Source organism: Apis mellifera, linkage group LG9, assembly GCF_003254395.2.
Source record: "Apis mellifera strain DH4 linkage group LG9, Amel_HAv3.1, whole genome shotgun sequence".
Taxonomy (NCBI): domain Eukaryota; kingdom Metazoa; phylum Arthropoda; class Insecta; order Hymenoptera; family Apidae; genus Apis; species Apis mellifera.
This window is the reverse complement of record NC_037646.1, coordinates 4,162,117-4,178,419: the sequence shown is the minus strand read 5'-3', so window position 1 is coordinate 4,178,419 and position 16,303 is coordinate 4,162,117. Positions and strand designations below refer to the sequence as shown.

The following is a 16,303-nucleotide window of genomic DNA, read 5'->3' as shown; positions in this document are numbered from 1 at the left end:
ATATTTAATTGATTTAATTTTGAATTATTTTAATTCTGAGAAATTATAACATATTAATAAATATAATAATATTATTTGAAAAGTATTTATAATTAAATACAATAATATTCATTTGTAAAAGTAAAATTAATGTCAACGCAATAATTATTTTGTTTTCCGTTTTAATTATAAACTAGCAATTATTCATATAAAATATTAAATCATTTTCACATGCTCTATCCTTAAATATTGTTGGTTTCATTTTGTATTATTATATAATTTCTCGTTAATTAAATTTTCTTTATAATAAATTAAATTGTGTAATAATTTTCATATACAGAGTAATATCTTTTGATTCATTAATACCTTCATACATTTATTTATTATATATATATATAATCACAATTAGTAAAATTTATAATCACTTATACTTTCCAACCAATGAATTAATATATTCAAATTATTCGAAAAATGCAATACGATAGTTTAAGTTTAATAATATCAAATTAATTATCTCGTGTATTGAATTTTCAGAATATATGTTTATTTCAATTAATCGATATCCACGATAAATCAAATAAAATATTTTTCATAATAGTTTTCTATATTAAGATTATATTCCTTTTCTTACATGTCACTTCATCATGATCACTTTGAACTTCTTATCGCTTTCTTTCGAATTAACATCATTCAACAATTATGTTATTGCTTTTTGCTTGAAATGAATTCAATCCATTCAACGATTCGTTCTGCGTTATTCGAGAAACTTTCGACCAAGATAAACCAAACGCATAGCGATATGCTATTTACGAAACTGCTTGCCCGTGTAAAAGTATACGATATATTTTTTACCATGATATCCGGGGATGAATCTCGAAATCGGTTCCAACGAATGCTCCGTGAAAATGATTAATGTCCTCAAAAATGAAGAATGTAATAGTTCGCCGCTTATCCTCGAATCGTTTTATCTCGTTAACGGTAGGCAACAAAGTTTCTGATGAAACGTTTCAAAATGAAATTCCGTTTGTTCCTACTCTTTTTGTTGAAAAAGAACGAATAAAGTTACGGCAAACGCCAGTTCTCAACGGAATACGATAAATTTTAACGGCAACGGCTTTTAATGCTATATTAAAATTATCCTTGCATGTTAATATCAGAAACTTTAATGCAAATTTAATTCATGAATATATTAGGATAAAAATGTTATGCTTTTATTTAACAAAATTAATATTTGACAAAGGTTGGATAGAAAATTAATGAAAATATACACAAAAATAATTATAAAAATGAAAAATATGAAATCGATCATTTGAGTTCAATTTAATAGTTTTAGAATAGAATAGAATAGAACTATTTATATTCCTAATAATTTATTGCTACGAATTTAAAAATACTACCATTGAAAAAAGAAATTTCTATAAGCTTTGAATAATTCTTGAAAATATCAAAGAAATCTATTTCGATCTTCGTTCAAGCAGTAATCTTCAAATCCGAACGAACGAGCAGTTTACAAAAATCTTCAATATCTTTTCTACGATTTGCACGATACGTATGAACCATTAATACAAGTCTCTATATTCTAGTTTATACAACAACAAACTTGTTTATTCTTTTCTTATTTTCAGATTATCCTTCGTCCAAAAATCCTCCATCACGCATAGATCCATTATATTCGAGCCTATAAATTAATCTGGAAAACTGGAAATCATAGGTGTCAAAATTCTAGGAAGTCAAAGTGAACAAAGGTTTTAGAGAAAAAAAATTTCCCAAACGAAAGCACGTAGCTCGTAGAGAAATTCGCGTATGAATCAGAATCAATGGAAAAAAAGCAGGATGGGAAGGGATACGCTCAAGAATTCCCACTCGATTTTCTCTTACTGGCCCGTTCACCGATTCACAATATTGGAAATTTAGCTCTGTTTGCCGGTGTTATGTACTTGCCGTGCGTAATTCGTTTCACGCCGCGTTCATCCCCAAAGCTTCGCGTGTTGCCGCGTCGTATAAATTAAATTTTCGAATCGCGATACCTTGCAAACGATCGATCTGTGCACTCGCCTTCGTCTCTAAGAATGTGTCAAATTAATTTTAATACGACGAATCACCTTCGTTTAACGTGTGTTTGTTGATGTTGTATCAAGAAGTGAAGGATAGTGAGGGGTTGGGAGAGAAGAGAAAAAGAAGTGGATAGAAAGATGGAAATTAATTTAGTTTATTAGAAGTTCAATTCTGTGAAATGAAGTTATTTCCCTTGCTAATTGTTGATTTAATTTCTCCGTCATTTAACCTCTTTCTTTAGTGTTTTCTTCTTTCCGCCTCTTTACGGAATAAATGAGTGAAACGTGTAGAAAAAAGAAATTAGGAATTAAAAATATTATGAAACGTGAGTTTTTTGTTAATTAAAAAGTTTCAATGCTACTTTAATAAAATAATTAGTCTCGTGTCGCTTGATAATTTAATAATACATGTGATTTATTTTTAAATAAATTGCGTCAAAATTGTGAAAAAGAAAAAATAAAAGATAAAAATAAAAATGTCTGATCAATTAAAAGACAATACAATATTTCGTTTTAATATCATGTTTTATTTCGTAATGATATTGTTTCAATAATATTGGTTTATAAATATATTAATCAAGTTTTTTTTTGATTCGTTTTTGTTGCAGAATAAAATTATAATTAAATTAATATATGAATTTTTACAACCTGATTTCATCTTTATCTTTAAAGTTGCAAGTACGTATAAATATTTTCTACATAAAAATATCTTTAATATCTGACAAGTGTTTATTCTTCGTGAAACAAAAGGTTTCACCTTTGATCAATAACAATAGAACACAATTACTCTATCTTTTCCTTGTGCGTATTCGAGCGAATACTTATCAATATAATAATAACAATAATTATATTCATCAAAGAGATATTTCATAAAATTTTCATAATTATAATTCTCTAATTATCTGTTGTCCATCGTTTCAGATACTTTAATATATCGTAAAATTGAACTCGTATAAATGGAGGAAGAAACAATATCGATGAAAAGCATTCAATGGTTAAAACCAGATTTCCGCTATCGTGATATTGGTTCTATCGCTATCTATCGTTTTAAAGCTAAGCTATTATTAGCGGATAACGTTGCACGTGAAACCAACCGATAGATTATTTTTCCAAATCACAATTGTTAACGAAACGTGTAAAATATTATTATTATTTTCAAATTATATCGATATATTATTATTTTTCCGTCTAAATGAAATAAATTTTAAATCGAATAAATTTTAATAATATTGTACAAAATTTTCTATTATTATAATTAAAATATCTCGTAAATTTATAAAAGTAGAAAACTTCTCTCCTCTAAGCTTCTTTCAGAAATTCTTTCTTTTAAAAAGAACGTAATAGCACTTTAAGAAATAATTCTGAAGATACCAACCCCTAAAAACATCTAAAAATACACAACAATAAGACACAATTTTTTACCTTGAACACGATAAAAAAAAGATAAACAGCAAATCAATCTCACAGATAGATAATTCCTTGAACAAACATCCTTACAAAAGGATGCTATTAATCGTCTTCTTTTTTTTTCATTCTTGTTAATACACGTACATCCGTCATCAGTTTTATCCGCTCCACTTCTTCCGTTTCCGTTTCAACCTTTTCTCCCTCTCCCTCTCTCTCTCTCTCTCCTTCCTTTTCGCGACACTGCGATTAATACTCCGTAAAAACCGTGCCGGAAACCGTATCGAATCACTCGACCAACGACTACAACGACCGTTTCTATTCCATTGTCGCACATCGAATAATTAATAACGAGAGGAAATACGTTACATTCGAGAGCCGGTTAGAGAAGAGAAATACAGGTGAATCGGTGTCGCGTGGCTTGATAAAACCGGGATTGTTTTATATCGTACGTAAGCCCCTCGCCCGAACCACGTCGATCGTTAAACGGATTATTTAACGTATATACAGCCATGAATTTGCCCGCTTATGCGGCTGCGGTACGTATTATAGCCGCAACGAACGTGACCCTCCCCCCTCCTCTTCAACTCTCCTCTCCCCCTCCCCCCAATTACCGTAATCGATGTTTAACGTTTATTGTCGAACTGTGTGTATACGACTTTCGATGTCCATAAACGGAATCGCGAATATTTGGTCAAGATTATTTTTACGTTTTTTTTTGTAAAAATCTTGTGAACATTTGCGGAGGATGGATTCTGAATATCGAAACGATGAGAAAAGTTTATGTATTTTTGTTAAAAAGTATTCTAAGTATTTAAGAGATAGATGAAGCGAAATAGGAACAGAAGAACAATTTGAAACGACGAATATAATGGATGAGAATTTGTGTATTTGGATATAATTAGAGAGAGAGAGAGATTCATCTTGAATTTCTTTTCTAAAAAAATTGAATAATTAATTTAAATCGTTTAATTTTATATATTGTCTTTACACTATCGAAAAACGTAGTTCTTCCAGAGTAGAGAGCTTTAAACTAATTCTCATTAGTGGTGTTTCGTAGAAAAAACGTATTAAACAACACGAAAGGTTTTGGTTTCCATTTGCTTATTAACTCATTAAAAAACACACACACACACAATGAAGATTTCTACAAAGCATTAATCTACATAAGTAATATATCCATTTAATCAATGGAATTAAATATAAATTAGATATAAACGAGATAAAAATAAGATTGCACGGGGAAAATTTTTCGTTGGAATAATTCTACCATTTGTATTCATCAGACTGTGTGACCAACTAGCTCGTCAAATTTCGAAAAAGTAGAATTTTTCGTAATATTTTATCATTCTTTTTCATATTAGAACTGCTCGTACGCTCTTGCCCGATGTATATTTGATTCTTTATCTTTCTAAAATACGTAAGTTTACGCGTGACTAGCTACTTTGCCAAGGAACCAACGTTTCGACGAGACGTCGTCAGAAGGAATAAATAATTCTGAGGAACGAGGTAAAACGTCACGGTAAATGCAAAGATCGATCGGACTTATGGCGTACTTTGCGACGGGAGCCATTTCGAGTTTACTGCCGACTGAGCGTCCGTACGATTTACTCCGATTCTATTTGCGATATTACAAAGACGAATTTCATTGGGTCTTTGATGTCCAAGAAAAATTACCTCGAGGATGAACCATCCTTCTTAAATTTAAATAAAAATCATTTCAAGATATATATTTTTAAATACGAATCAAGAATTACTGAATGAACAAATACAATTTTCGAAAAATTCTTTGCTCATCGACAAATTCTCAAATTTGTTATTACTCGAGGAAACAATTTATCAATATTTGAAATTCACTTCTGCTTCCTTCCACTTTAAATTATTCCCAACACTTTACTATTTTATATTAATTTTTCCAAAAAAGATCTAGAAATCTACAACCTTATAATTCATTTTTAGCCAATTAAGTAAAAGTATACCTAACTTTTTCATTTATCAAAAATCAATAAACATAAAAAAATACATATTTTCTCGCTCCTGTGATGACAAGAAACGTCGGGACAAATAAATAAAATAATCGAGAGAGGGGATTGATGCGAGACAGTTTCTCACGGAATGGGTAAAGCTGATGCAGAAACGAATCTACAGCGAGTGGATGCATCTCTGAGAAGAGACACGGATGCCGATCTCGAGAAGAGGACACCCAGAGGGTGCAGCAGAGCCGAGAAGCCAGCCAGGGAGGGAGGGAGGGAGGGAATTGGAGGCGAGCGAAACGGAGAATCGAGTCTCGATGCAGTGCGGAGACAGCGTAAACCATCGGTCTTGCCGCGGTTTTCCAAGATCCTCGAGTTTATCTCGGGGAGTTTATCTTCACGAACGGCAGGCAAGTGATCTAAGTTTCATCCGGCCCGTCAGGACTCGGGGCTATTCGGCTGTTGGTTATCTTTCAGTGGTGTCAAGAGCCTTGCGCCCAACGCGGCCCTCGATAACGCCCTTTTCGCGTAGTTACACGACAATCTATCACGTTACCAAAAACCTACTTTGTACCCGTGCATAATGTTCGTGTGCGGCCACGTTATTGAACTTGTACGCCGTCGAGCAGTGAAGAGGGAAGGGATGAGTATGCTACAAGTACATAGTTCGTTATCGGGGGGAAGATTTGGTTACGTGAATTTCAGAAGATGTGATTAGGGATGAATTAATCGATTGATATTGGGGGATGGAGTGGTATATAATAAAAATTTGAAGGGTGAAGGAAGGAGGATGATTTAGTTTAAGAATTAAGAAAGATATGTTTGAAGAATTGAAATATTATAATACTTTCCTTATTTTATTTTGCATATCGTATGAATTTTCTATAAATTCGTGAAACTTTCTCGATCTAATTATTAAAGATAAGTAAAGCAGATTAGAATTAATTTTAAATCGTTATAATTTATTATTTATTGTTATAATTAAATATTTTATTATTCTCAAAAGCTTTCCTATTTGAAATTTCCTATCCTCTTTTCGAGTAACGAAGTTGCAAAAAGAAATTATTATTTCACGAAGAAGTTACCAATTTTTCGGGTATAATACAATTTTTGAAGTTGAATACACGTTCTTTGAAACGTATTACTTTGAACTTTCGCTCTTTTGTGTTCACGGACATAGACAAATTTTAGATTTGTATATTTATGTTTGCCTTCTGTTATCACGTTCAAAGCAGTACAACAAGAGAGTTAGAATATATTTGAAAATTTCTTGGAAGAGGAGAGTAAACACAACACAAGAAAACTAAACTATTAATATCTACGAACTTTGAAGAAATACGTTCAAACAAAGATATTCTACATGTTCGTTTCAAATTATCACTGTGTAATATTTAAATTATTCAAATCTATCTTTTACCTTACTCCTTACTTCCCCCAAAATTCTATGCAGAATTAAAAAGAAGGATGCAACGATTGACATTGTACGCAGATAAAAAACGTATCAAACATTGGCTGAATCGAGAAGGTATCCGATGGCCTGCCATTGCGAATGAATGGACAGCGCGGAACGTCAGAGTATAAAGGGGGTTAAATTTGCTTTCTTCTCCTTTCCCAACCCGATTCAAAGGCATCGACCCCGTTAGGGCCCCTCGAGTTATTAGTTATCAGCCGTTTCCCACGGCGTTGTCAATGTTCTCTCCTCTCATCCAGGCCCGTGGATTATTGATCGGCCGTTCGGAAGATTCCTGGCACCGTGGGTCACTTCTGTTAGACTGCTCGTCCAGCAGGAAACCGAGTGGTAGTTATCCCCGGAAAAGAAGATCGGCCAACGAACTTATCGATTGTACTTTCTCAACCCGGTACAGGCGTCTGCTGACCATTGCACACCGGATCAAAGGTACTCCAAGGCGATCTGGCGATCCTCGTCAAATCTCGTCCTGTCTGCCGAACAGACACTCGTCCTTCCTTTGTCCGTCCTCCCCTATTCCTTGTGCCTCGTATAATACGAGATATTTGTCGAGAATTGTCCGAGGAATAATCTTTAATCGCGTAATTATCAATCCAGTCTATTATTATCCAACATTGTTTTCAGAATCATCGATTCGGACGTTTAAAAAGGAATATTCCAATTATTATAAAATCGAGGGGAGACCAGTGGAAAATTTTCATGATAAAAATAAAATTACAAGAAGAATAAACGTTACACGGTTACATATCAATGGACGACACGATAATTTGGTGTTTATAATTTCCCAAGAGAGATGTGCTCTAAAGCGGTCACCTGGAACGGTAAAACAAGTAAGTAAGTGGTAATTTTATCACGATAGGTTGGACTTTACCGATCTCGTGGGATAATCGGCATACATTAACGTCACCGTTGACGTGAATTCGAGATTTGGAGCATCGACCGCGATAGAAACCCTCGAATAAGTCCGCCCGTTCGAGTTAAGTGTACACGAGTCATACTCGAACGCGTTCGAAATGGTCATCTTCCGCCCCGGTAAACACGGCGAAATGTTGATCCATCGAATCTTGGTCAACCGGTGGGTGTAGAAGATCGTGCTTAGACTTTAGGCGTGCTCGTTTCGCGTGAAAGCCACCGATTATTCTCTTTGGATAACTATCCTTTGTTCTTTAAAATAAATCTGTGTATCGAGAGATGTGGAAGTAAAGGTTAGTCAAACGATTAAAAGACGGAGTCCATTAATCGAGGAATTAATTGTTTACGGTTGGACAGAATAACAAGAATCAAATAACCCAATTGATTTATTGGTTTATGCTAAGTTTTGAGATGTTATTTAAAGATATTTGAACGTTCCTTATTATTGTAAGAATCTTTCTTATTATTTTAATTAAACAACTTGTTAAAAATTTAATTTTTAAGATTTAATTTATTTTAGAAAATTTGTTTTAAAAAGGAGACATAAAAATCGGAAGAATTTGCATCGAATAAAATATACGATATTTATAACCAGTTTATTCTAAGCGTTATCTGTCGATAGTTTGTTAAAAATATTTTATCAAAAGGAACAAACGCTTGGACTGAAATTGTCTCCGTTTCCAGCCTCCATCTCGCAATCGAGGATGAATCAATGATTCAATCCTCCGATAGGACAAGACGACAGACAACTTCAGAAACTTGGAGAAACATTAACGTATATAACAAAAGTAGTTGAACTAGTTGATCGGATCGATCGACCCGCATATCGTTCTTCTCGCTGAAAAAAAGAGGGGGGGAAAAAAAACTCTTGATGGTTATACATTCCGTTGAAAAAAAACGATGTCAGGGGTTATAGAAAGGAATCGTTTGTGCTTCATAGACACATAATAGCGCGCGTCAACTATATTTAACGCGTGTATCAGACCCACGAGGTTAACGATAACCTCGTAGAATATAGGTCTCTGCTTTTATTCATCCTAACTCATTCTGGCTCATATGGAGGGAATAATGAGAAGAAAGAAACGTAGAATCAAGAGGGTCCATCATTATACAGGTACTGTAATATTTACACGTCAATCTCGTTCCTCTGTTAGAGTCCTGTTTAATAGAAAAATAAATTTCATTTGCTCGAGAGATACACAAATAAGAAAATGATTAAGTAATTACAGAATGTTGCATTTGTGCTACTTGTTTTAGCTATTTATCAAGATTTTGTAATACAAATTATATTGTTATATATTATTATATAGTAGAAATATATTATTTCTTCCCTTCTATTAAATAATGAACAATGCAGATGTGAGGAATAATAAGGAATAAAATATTATGATTGCATAGTACTTTAGTTATTTTTTCAAAAAAAATTTAACGTGTTTCATCTGAATCAGATCAAAACAGATCTTTCTTCCTATTTTCCTTGCTTCAAAAATTTGCAAAATATAACAATTACTTTCTACAATTAACAAGAGAGTTATTTTTTCTTCCTCCCAAAAAAGAATTGAATAGAAGAATCGGAATATAAATCAAATCGATTGATTGATCAAAAAGTTAATTGCAAGGTAATTCGATACGAAACTCGTTAGCTGTAAATCGATCGTTCCCAAACTCTAACCATAACAACGTCTCTCTCTTTTACACCCCTTAATCTACAACTTGGAGAAGAAACTGAGGAAAAGAAACGATTGCCATTTTATTATTCGCTATAGCTTTGTCGAAGGAACGAGGTTAATGGGTGTTGTACTTCCTCAGATAGAAAAACCGCGACGAAACTGTTCTATAGAACAGGGGATCAATGCGAATCGAATCCTGGTAACCCCGAATTCGATACCTAATCGCGAGGTAATATTCCACGCAGCTTCGGAATCCTGCCCCACATACTGAACTTCCCCAAATAGATTCGAAGCTCGTTCTCGAACATCGGGAATCGCGCAATCTGCATTTTTCCAAGGGATTATCCCCCGTGTTCCCACAATATAGCCCCGTTTTCCACAACGTGCACAACGGAACACGATGATTATTATCGTTCCCTAATCGCAAACAAATTGAACGTCGACGATTCCTCGAACGATCCGTTGTTTCCGCGAATGAACGGATTCCGTGCACGTTTACGCGTTTCTGCATTGGACGGAGCGAAATTTATTTTATTCAGGAAGGTGAAAAAAAAAAAAGAAAAATAATTCCTTTGGAAAAGGGAGATCGTTTTTTTTTTTTAATTTTTGTTTGTTTCGAATATTTTGTTATAATATAATTTTTCTCTTTCGCATATTTAAATATGAAAAAATGCGTGGAATTATTGTGTTTATAGTTTTTTTTAATACGAGTTAATTAATTGTTATTACAGTATTGGAGATTTTATAATGTATTTTTTTTTTTATATTTTTAAACGCTTTTAATTATTATTTAATCCCTTTCGTAACGTTTCTTGATATGTTAATTGTAATAATTGAATCGAAACATCTTTGCTTTATGTGTGTGAAATGGAATTAATTAAATAATGTTATTGTAGTCTTTCTTGATATAAAAAAAATAATTTTATGTTTTTTTTCTCCAATTTATTAATTCTTTTTATTTATTCAAATATGGAAAAATATTATTCATGTGTAAGAGTACATTATATTAAAAATATTTGAGGATGAAAAATTTTTAATATTATTAATACTTTCAATATTATTTTCTTTTATATGTAATGTAAATTTATGATACTTCTTTTATTTTTCATAATTTAGAAAGTGGAAATGGAAAAAAAAAAATAAAGCTTTATAAATAAAAAAATTAAATATTTAATTAGAATTATTCGGTTATAAAAGAGTTATAAAACAAATATTTCATTTAAATTTATTTATTTTTGATAAAATATATAAATTGTTTATTAATTTTTTCTTATTTTTAATGTCTGCAATAAATAAATAAAGCTTATTTAATTTAAGATGATATTTTATATAAGGGTGAATCTTTAAAGTTCATTGTGCTGCCATCTAGTGATGAATTTACGTAATTCTAATTTAGAGATAAATTTCTAAAGTTCATAGTGCTGCCATCTAGTAGTCTACAATTTACGTATTCCTAAGTTAGAAATGAACTTCTAAAGTTCATTGTGCTGCCATCTAGTAGTGAATTGACGCATTTCTAATTTATAGATGAACCTATAAAGTTCATTGTGCTGCCATCTATTGATGAATTTATGTATTTATAATTTAAAAATCAACTTCTAAAGTTCATTGTGCTGCCATCTGGTAACGAATTAACGTATTTTTATTTTAAATACAGTAGAGATAGTTATTTACATTCTTCGAACATTTATTTGGTTAGTTTACGAGTTTTTAAAGTGTATCTATTTATTGTAATTAAAATTGATAGAAAAATGAAAGTTAAAAAATGAGTGACAATCGCTTAAGAACGCTAAATTATTTGTACCATTGAAGTTTATATTCTTCTTTTAATATTAAATGAATAAAAAGGTAGTGAATTCAATTTTTTGTTTACACTGCTTATTGTTGTGGAGGGATGTATAAAATATTGTGTAAATACTGTATACATATAAATTTGTTGGGAGCACACAATAATTGGATTTGATTTGCTTTGGTGAAAGGAAATTTAAATGGATGATGAGTGATTCTGATGATACAGATGTTTTGCTCTTAATTCCACCTGACCTATTCCTTGTACCGTCATCTTCAGAATCTGATATTAGTTCTGATCGAATGAAAACAAATTATAGTAGTAAAAAAACTGGAGTAATATCAGAACTTGTGGAGCATATGCAATCATTAGAAAGCAGAATTTCTGCTATTGAATCCAAAGACACTAGTTTAGATGTTACTTTTCTAAATAATTCATTGGATTCACAAATTGAAAATAATTCAGTTGCCAAATTTAGGCAGACATTACCTAAAACTAAACTTTCTGTAAGTGAGAACTGTAGCTTACAAAACACACCTATAAAACCTCGTCAATCCTTATCTGTTCCATCAACCCCTAATGGTAATTCATTGCCAAACCATATTAATTTTTGTCAAAATGATATAAACTTGGGCAATCATCTTTTCGTGTCTACGGCTACTAACGTAACTAATGCTAATAAACATGATGAAAATAAGCATGGTACTTTAATATCCCAATCCTCTGTGGTGGTTTCTTCTGCTTGCAATGTGGGTTTTCCGCATGTTAATGTTACATCTTCTGGAGGGAAAACTTATTCTCATCCAGTTAATTGTAGAAATACAGATAATATATATGTTAAGCCTTCTGTCAATCAATTGCGTTCAATACCATCTACCTCAACTTTACCTAGCACAACAGAACAACCACAATCAAGTTCTAAAACTAACATACCAGAAATGGAACTCTCTGAAGTTGATGAATTACTTCAAGAGATGGAGGCTACTGAATTAGAATTGTCAAAAAGGATAAACAGGGTTTCTATGCACCATTGTCTTAAGGAACAAAATAATGTATTAATTAATGATAGTAATGACACTTTTAAAAAAGGATATAATAATATATATAAAAATTCTGTAAATCGACGATTGGAATTTAAAACACAAGATTCAAATGAATGTCATGATGTTTTATCAATAAAATCTAATAAAAAATCTGATATCTTTGCTGATATATCCTTACCATACTGTGATTCATTCCATATAAATGAGACTGATAAAATGATCTCAGAATTTAAAACATGGGAACAAAGTCAAGTTTCAAAGAGTGGAGAAGTAGAACACACAGATACAAATTTAAGCAGTATTGATAAATCAATTGCAAAAGCAAATGATGTACAAAATAAGGAAATAAGTACTCAACAAATCTCTTTAAGTATAGATAATGTAAATAATATGAATTCAATGAATGTGCATAATACTGAAATATGTAATATGCATAAAAAGACAGATGCTTCATTGCATGATGAATCAACACAATGCAATACTGCAACATCAACAAAAGGTACAGAATATAATGTATTGCATTTGCCAGAACCTTACAAAAGTTTACAACAACAAAATGGAAATTTAGAACATATAAAACAAACATGTGATGCACCACTTGTTAGAAATATTGCTCATGCCTCAACAAATACAGATTTTTTATCAAGGTATTTATTATTATAATAATTTTATTATAAATATTTATATATAATTAATGTAAAAAATTTAGTATTATTAATTAATAATATGGTCCTATTTTTATCTTTTTATAGAAGAACTTTAGCAAATCCCAGACTTTTGTCATTATCAGATTTTTGGGAAAATAATGGTAACAAAACACAAGAAGAAATACATAGAATTAAATTAGAAGAAGAAAAATTTCGACGAGAGGTATATGAAAGTTTATTATTAATAAATATGTTTAATTATAAGATATTTCATTAATATATTTTTTATAGCATTGTGAACATTTAATTCAAGAACTCCAAAAACGATTGTTAGAACAACAAGAAAAAGTTGCAGTAGCGCTTAGAGTAGATAATGAAAAGAATGAGTTAATAGCACAATTTCATAATGCATGGTCTAAATTAAAACAAAGAGTGCATATATTGGAAAATGAATACAGTGCTTTACAAACAAATTTTAAAAATGTAATAGAAAAACATCAATTAGAGATTTCAGAATTTCAATTACAAATTAAACGATGTGAAGGCGAATTATCAAAAGCTTTAGATCTTGCAGCCGGATATAAGGAAAAAAATGATATTGCAATGAAAGAAAAAGTAGAATTATTAAAAAATCATGCCGACGAATTGGAAAATTATAAATCATTTGTACAAGAAGCGGAAAATAGATATGAAAAATTGAAAATGGAATATGATAAATTATTAGAAAAAAATCAACAATCTGAAGAAACATTAAAGACTCTTCAACAAGAATTAGGAAAGGAACGATTAAAAGGTGGAGAAGTTAGAAATGAAATGGATGTTATTCATAAAGCATTAGATACTTGTGAGGCTGAATTGATTGTACTTAGACAAGAAAAAGAAAACTTACAATTGAAAGTAAGAGAAGAAAATGGTAGAAATTCAATTTTAGAACAAAAGAATGTGGCGTTACTTTCAACTCTTGATGATGTCAAAAAAGCTGAGGTAATAAAATAAATAATACTTTTTGGAATTTATAAATATTAATTTGCGATAATTTTTATAGAAATTAGCTAGAGACGAAACAAGATTTCTTACAGAGCAAAAAGAAAAAATTAGGTGTGAATTACAAGAAATTTATCAAAAACAAGTTGATGAAGTAGTAAAAGTTAAATTGCAAGAGTTTCAAACTCAACTTGATGTTGCTGAATCAGAATTTCTTGAGGAATTAAAAACTAGACAACAAGTTATTGCTGAATGTGCAGCTAGAAAAATTAAAGATATTATAGATAAGTATGTTTTTTATATTTTCATACTAATTTAAAAAGAAATAAAACATTTCATAAATTAATTCACACCAATTATATTTAGGCATAAATTAGAAATAAATTTATTGGAAGAAAAACATAAAGAAGAAAAAAGACTATGTGAGCTTCAATTAGCAGAAGCTTTACAGAAGTCGTCGTTCTTAGAATCGCAACTTAATTCTCAACGTGCTACTAAATCTCAGCTTGCAGAACAACTTCACTCAGTAATGCAAAATCAATGGCAACAAGCTTTACAAATTATATCAGGTAGAATCACTGCAATTTATTATTTATACAATATTATCATTAATTTTGCTTAATATATATTTAATATATATTTATAGGTGGAAATATGGAAAATTTGACACCACTTCAAAAAATTCATGCTGAAAAATTATTCGAATTAAGAAGTCCGAAAAAATCTGAATCGATGCCAAATTGTTATACAAAGATTTCTCAAGAACCAATAAAATTAACTTCGCACGTATCAGATATAAGAAAGTTTTGTGATCAAAATGAATGTATGAATACATCAATTGATGAAACTCCATTAAGTAGTAGAAAAGAATCAAAAGATGATCTCCGAAAATATGTGAAAATGGTTAGTTCTATTTGATTTTAACACATATATAAATAATTTAAGATTTGATATTTTATAGATTGCTGAAATGCAGAAAGCAAATGAAGAATTTTCAAAAATTACGGGAAGTATTTCTAGTCCATCTTTAACATGTAGAGAAGTACCAAGAAAACATTATTTGAGAAAGGAATGTGATATTAGAGATGAAAATCATATTGAATGGCAATCTGTATCAAAAGTAAGTAAATTTATTTTGTTTTTTTAAAATAATTAATTAATATTATATTTTATTTTCCTTATATATTATAAACTTAGGAAACTAGTGAATTCATTCCAATCTCACAAAAGATATCCATAAAAGGAGAGCAACAGAAAATTAAACCTCCATGGAAATGATTTTACATGTACAATAACATATTGTAGATCATTCATAAAGTGGACCATATTAAAATCGTGATTATACAGTGCATTTAATTAAATATATTTAAAAATGTAACAAATATTTTTTATTCAAATGAAATATATTTTTCATTTTTAATTATGCTATTGTGTCCTTATATAATATTTTCATATATGATAATTTTTTCTTTTTTTACACTTATATAATTATAACATTAATCATTTTATTCCAACTACAATTCAAAGGAAAAGGATGTTCGATAAAAAAACTTAAATGATAAGGCGCGTATCTTTCTCGTTAAATTAGTATTATATATACTCATTTTAAAATCATTTTAGACGTTTCTATTATCTCTTGTACTTTTTTATTATATTTGAATAAAAAATTATTTTTTATAAATTTGCAAAGTAAAATAATACGAATTATCGATAAACATATCGATAAAATGTTTATCTTTGACAACATTTAATGCATTAATTCTTTATGACCATTCTGGACTATTCGCTATTCTATAAGGTTATTGTCAATCTTTGGAAATATTAGTCATGAAAATAAAGATATAGGAAAGTTCAAAATTGTTTGAACACAGATAATCCTTTTCAATCTTTCTGTATTATGATTCATAGTTATCCTTGATAAAAAAATAAACCAATTTTGGAATATGGGAAACAGATGTGGGAATTTAACTTGAACAATTGTACAAACTATTTGAAAAAATACTTGTAATATTACATCATGTATTTCATGAATCATATAAATGAAACATGATTTATTTCAAACACGTTTTCGTGCGACGAGATGGTATGTCGAAGTTATTCAGTGAACTGTTACTGTTGTCACTGAATTATTTATTGACAACGATTCTTGAATAGTGAACGTGAAAGAGAAGAACATAATATACAAGTCTAAAAATGCATATTAATTAAATGTACGTCAATTTATATGGCAATTAAGATACATTTATCACAATGAAAAAATATTATGATTAATGAATTGATGCGTTTAATGAATTCTTTTAAGACTGTTTTCATGCAATGAATTACTCTTATTGAACATATTATTTTATTAACATAATTATTTTATTATTTTTTAATTTTA

General features: G+C 30.4%; 2 protein-coding genes across 3 annotated transcripts in view; both read left to right on the top strand.

Moving 5' to 3' along the window:
* Positions 1-8,638, top strand: part of LOC725264 — a 194,693-nt gene extending 186,055 nt beyond the window's left edge. Inside the window, exons 6-8 of the transcript XR_001704291.2 lie at positions 7,121-7,307; positions 7,503-7,708; positions 8,475-8,638. The gene's annotated coding sequence lies outside the window, so the exon portion shown is untranslated. The remainder of the gene's footprint in view (positions 1-7,120; positions 7,308-7,502; positions 7,709-8,474) is intronic.
* A 2,490-nt stretch (positions 8,639-11,128) lies between these two features.
* LOC100576864 (myosin-2 heavy chain) lies at positions 11,129-15,272 on the top strand. Of its 2 annotated transcripts, XM_003249537.4 has the most exons (9): positions 11,131-11,308; positions 12,142-12,939; positions 13,045-13,162; positions 13,231-13,923; positions 13,985-14,211; positions 14,290-14,492; positions 14,570-14,826; positions 14,885-15,043; positions 15,121-15,272. In XM_003249537.4, exons 2-9 carry the CDS (start codon positions 12,188-12,190, stop codon positions 15,199-15,201), a joined length of 2,490 nt encoding a protein of 829 aa, XP_003249585.1. In that variant the 5' UTR covers positions 11,131-11,308; positions 12,142-12,187; the 3' UTR covers positions 15,202-15,272. The 2 variants fall into 2 exon arrangements, with proteins under 2 accessions (XP_006559976.1, XP_003249585.1); XM_006559913.3 differs by having other exon boundaries at positions 11,129-12,939.
* The last annotated feature ends 1,031 nt before the right edge of the window (positions 15,273-16,303 follow it).

Excerpts from the sequence above, each read along its gene's own strand:
- LOC100576864 (XM_006559913.3), top strand. The coding sequence starts at position 11,453 with ATGATGAGTGATTCTGATGATACAGATGTTTTGCTCTTAATTCCACCT. Across the intron at positions 13,924-13,984 it reads ATGATGTCAAAAAAGCTGAG|AAATTAGCTAGAGACGAAAC; the intron begins GTAATAAAATAA and ends TAATTTTTATAG. Across the intron at positions 15,044-15,120 it reads AATGGCAATCTGTATCAAAA|GAAACTAGTGAATTCATTCC; the intron begins GTAAGTAAATTT and ends TTATAAACTTAG.